Below are 4343 nucleotides of genomic sequence, written 5' to 3' on the forward strand. Positions count from 1 at the left end.
CAAAAAAAAAAAAAAAAAAAAAAAAAAAAGAGCAGGGAGTCAGCCAATCTGGAGTTATAGTCCCAGCTCTGCCGCTAATTTGCCATGTGATCTTTACAGCAAGTCACTTCAGCACTTGGCACCCTATGCTCCCCATCTGTAGAATGGGCTTCCTTCTTAGCATTGTCGTGAGGATTAAATGATACGGTACATGTGAGATGTGGGTGCTTACCCTAGTACCTGGCATAAGATAAGCACTTGATCAATGGGGACACTTATTGTCATTGTTGTAACTGGCATGTTCTTTAGGAGAGTGGTGACAAGGAGTCAGACCACGACACACACACACACACACACTGAAGCCCCAGGGACCACTGTCCCCCTCTCAATGCCCACTGGCCTTGGAGGGAAATGCTCTATGGCTGTGTTTATTGGCTAGAGATAGAGCCACAGAGAACTTACCAAAAACCTCATCCGCGGGATCTCGGAGCTTTGAAGAAGCCATGACTCAAGAGAGCTGGAGAGGACAAGGGGAGAGAGAGAAAGAGAAAGAGACCCTGGATAAGAGATTCAGGTTGGTCAAGGCAGGGGAGATGCCAATGGCTACCCACTCCTGGCCCACCAGCCCCTCACCTTCCCTTAGAACTCTTGCTCCAGCCCCCCAGAAGAGAAGTCATCTGAATCATACCCCAGACTGTGGGCGGTGGGGCAGGGGGCAGGAGGCAGAAGCAGAAGGGTAAGGGCAGAAGCAAATCCAGGGCATGGACACAGGCTGAGCCTTGCGGTCTTGGTCCCAGCTGATTTGCTGTGCCTTCACGGGGGTCGCTGAACTTCTTCCCCTTCACTGTCTCGGGCCTTTCCCTCTTTAGCATCCCTAAAAGCTTTCAATCATCACAAACTGTCCACCATCAAATCTGGGAGAAGTTATGAAGATTGTTAAATCCAATCCTCTCATTTTCCAAATGAAACAGATGGGGGAGTGACTGGTCCAAGATCACATAGCAAGTTAATGGCAAAGTCAGGACCAGACCCAGGATCTTCCATCCATCTTACTACCTACCTACTTATCCTTCCATCTACCTGCCCACTCGTCCATCCGCTCATCCATCCATCCATCCATCCACCTATCTATCCACTCATCCATCCATCCATCCATCCAACATCCACCCTCCATCCATTCATCTACTGCCATCCATCCAGCCACCCGTCTTTGCATTCATCAACTCTCCATCCATCATCGGTACTGCCTCCTCCCCGCCCCCACCCCATCACTGATGCCCTACCACCTGCCTTTCTGAACATGAGCTGTTCAGGAAGCTGGCACTATCAGCAGGGCCACTGTTCTAGATGAACTCACAGTTCCCACAGTCCTTGACAGACTCACAGATGCAGGAGGGTATGAAGAGTACTCACGGCAGAACAGTGGACAGCCAGATCTCTCTGAAGCATCATGTACGTTCCAGGAAGAGTGTGAATGGGTAGGATTCTTTTTTGTTTTTGTTTTTTTGGTTTTTGGTGGGGTGGGGGAAGCAAGAAGGGAGAAAAGCAGGATATACGCAGCTGAAACAATTTGGGTAGGCTTCCTAGCAGATAGAGGATTCCCACAGCCCCGAGAGGCCCAGGGGAGAGTGAGGAAACTCAGGGGCCATTGATGGTTTAGGGCAGGGGGGACACTGCGTGGTTGAGACATGATCTCCAATTACTTGTAACACTCAGGTCTCCGGGAGAAGGGCGAGGCACTGGGCTAGACCACACATTTGATAGGTGTAGGAAAGATAGGCCGCATGCCTGCTGGGGTCTTTTTCAACTTTTCTGTTATTACACAGACATCATCTCACTGTGATCTGGCCAGGCTTGGGAACAGTAGCTCCACTTTGCAGAGGTGAAGTTTACTGAGATGCAGAGGATGAGAGGCAGAACTCAGCCTTGACCCTGGTGTCTCCTGCCCCTCAGCCCTATCTGGGGTGATGATCTGAGTTTTGGGGGGTGCTCATGAGGAAAGGACACTGCTGAGGGAAGGGATAAGGGTAGAAAAAAGGAAAGTGGTCCATACTGGCTAAGACTGGAAAAAGCATCAAAACCACCTCTACCCCCAGATTCCATGGCTGCCTGAGGCTGAAAGCAGGAAATGAGGTGTGGGAAGGGGTCAGGGACTTGGGCCCTCCAAGAACTGTCCTGCCAGTTTTGAATTCTGAGAGCTAGTAGCAAAGATCTAGAACCTTTCTCCCCTTCTTGAGTGGCCAGATGGGAAGGGAGGCCACCCCTAAGAATGAACCAAACTCCCTCATTCAATCTCAAAGCCTTATCTGACTAGGACCGAGCTGCCACCTTCTCCAGAAAGCTGTCCTAGGTAGCCCTCCCTCCTCACCATGTGTCTACATAATTTCTAAATCCACCCTTCTCCAACTAATAGGAAATAGGAAATTCTTCACACTTCATTGAGTCCCTAAATGGGTCTTATCTCCCCCACATCAGATGAGAGGGCCCTGAGGAGGGGCCATGCATTCCCCCATCGGGAAATAGGAAATTCTTCACACTTCATCGAGTCCCTAAACGGGTCTTATCTCCCCCACATCAGATGAGAGGGCCCTGAGGAGGGGCCATGCATTCCCCCATCACACTAGGGACTCTCTGAAGATATGAACTGCCTCTCCAGAATGGAGGTCCTCTGAGGGACTCCTGAGAATGGAAATCGCATTTGTTCTCTATTTAAGGCCCCCGTCCAGGGTCAAGATCCTTTTGTGGATGGAGTCGTCTTTCAGGCAACCTCTGGTAGGCTGGAGTTTTCAGCTCACACCCACGCTCAGTCCATCTTGATTCAGTACAAACTGCTTTCGTTCCCTCCTTCACTAACTAACTCCCTGGTGGACCCACCCTACACTGTCCCATCGGGAACTCTGGAGAAGCGGTATATGCAGGAGGTCACCAGGCCCCTCCCACGCAACCCTTTCCTTCCAAAACTGAGCCTTGGACAATTAGACACTGAATCCCACCCCCACTCCCACTCCTACACACACACACACACTCACACACACACACGTAACCGCACAAGGGTGGAATGGACCTGTTTCCCTCCATACCCTCTGGGCTCTGGTGCTATCAGACCACTCTTTCCCTCAAGGCTTCCAATTCCTGGAAGAGGAATACCAGTGCCCTTTGACCCTTCTCTGGGAGAAAGGGAGGCAGGTGAGCTCCAAACTTGCACAGACCAAAAGGATGAAGAGAAACAAAGGGTGCATAAGCCCCGGGGAGAGGAAAGGGATTGAGGAGTAGGAACAAACACAGTGTAGACACGCACTAGAGATTGGAGAGTCCACAGGGCTGCTGAGAAGAAAGAGCAGAAAGGGATCAGACAGAGAGGGGCCAAGGAAAGCGGCGAGGAGACAGAGGGCTCCAGCTGCCCTCTGTGACTGAGGACCAAGGCTGGGGTGTGAAGAGAGAGAAGAGGGAAGGGAGAGCCACTGCCAGGCGGGCCAGAGGAAGGGGGCCCTGGAAGAGGAGAAAGAGACCGAGAGAGACGTGCAAGTGGGAAAGGCCCAGAAGAAACGGCCCCGGGAGAGGAGGCTGGGGGTGGTGGAGGCAGCTGTGGAGAGAGAGGCGGTGCCCCCTCCCCACGCGGCCAGTCTCCCACTGGCCCCAGGCTGGGGGCGGTCTGCAGGAGCCGGACACCCCCTCCAAGCGCTGCTGGAGATGGGGTGCGGGTGGAGTGGGGGACAGGGCACCTTCGGTGGCTAGTTTCTCTCCAATTCATCCGTCCAACTCCACGCCGGACAAGAAGGAGTTAAGCCCTCTCCCCCTTCCCCCACACCAGTTTTTTATTAATTTCTCCTGGCATCGGGCAGGAGGGAGGGGATTAGGGACACAAATCCTATCTCGGCCACCTCCCCTGACAACCCAGCACCCCAGCCCCGTACGGTCCCCTACAGGGACAGGGGAAGAAAGGCCCTTGTCGCTTGGCCCCATCCAACCCCACTCGGGGTCCCATCGCGAGCCTGAGCGGCCCCCAGCCCCGCTTCCCAGTTCACCCCAGGGGGCCCGGCCCCTCACCTCCAGCATCGGTCATCTTCAGCGGCCGGCGCCTCGGGAGCCCCTCAGGCCCATGGTGCTCGAGGCGGGGGCCGGGCGGAAGAGGGACCGTCACCCCGGCCGCGGGGGGCTCCGGGCAGGCTCGAGCCGCTCCATCCCGGGGTTGGGGGCAGGGTCCCGGAGCTGGAGGAACGGAGGGTGGAGAGAGTGTAGGGAGACCGGGAGAAGGTTTGCAGGAAGCGGGAGGCGCGGGCGGGGCTGCACCGGGAGACCTGACGGGAGGATGCTCGGTGTGTGCGTGCGTGTGCGTGTGCGTGTGTGAGTGAGTGTGACAGGGC

The 4343-nt window shown here is 54.6% G+C and overlaps 1 protein-coding gene across 1 annotated transcript in view; it reads right to left on the reverse strand.

Moving 5' to 3' along the window:
* LOC103589771 (neurabin-2-like) overlaps nucleotides 1-4343 on the reverse strand; it is a 50192-nt gene that overhangs the window by 14860 nt on the left and 30989 nt on the right. Inside the window, exon 13 of the mRNA XM_008571815.1 lies at nucleotides 4027-4188. Coding sequence (XP_008570037.1) covers nucleotides 4027-4188 — 162 coding nt within the window. The remainder of the gene's footprint in view (nucleotides 1-4026; nucleotides 4189-4343) is intronic.

Source organism: Galeopterus variegatus, unplaced genomic scaffold (assembly GCF_000696425.1).
Source record: "Galeopterus variegatus unplaced genomic scaffold, G_variegatus-3.0.2 Scaffold723, whole genome shotgun sequence".
NCBI classification, from domain to species: domain Eukaryota; kingdom Metazoa; phylum Chordata; class Mammalia; order Dermoptera; family Cynocephalidae; genus Galeopterus; species Galeopterus variegatus.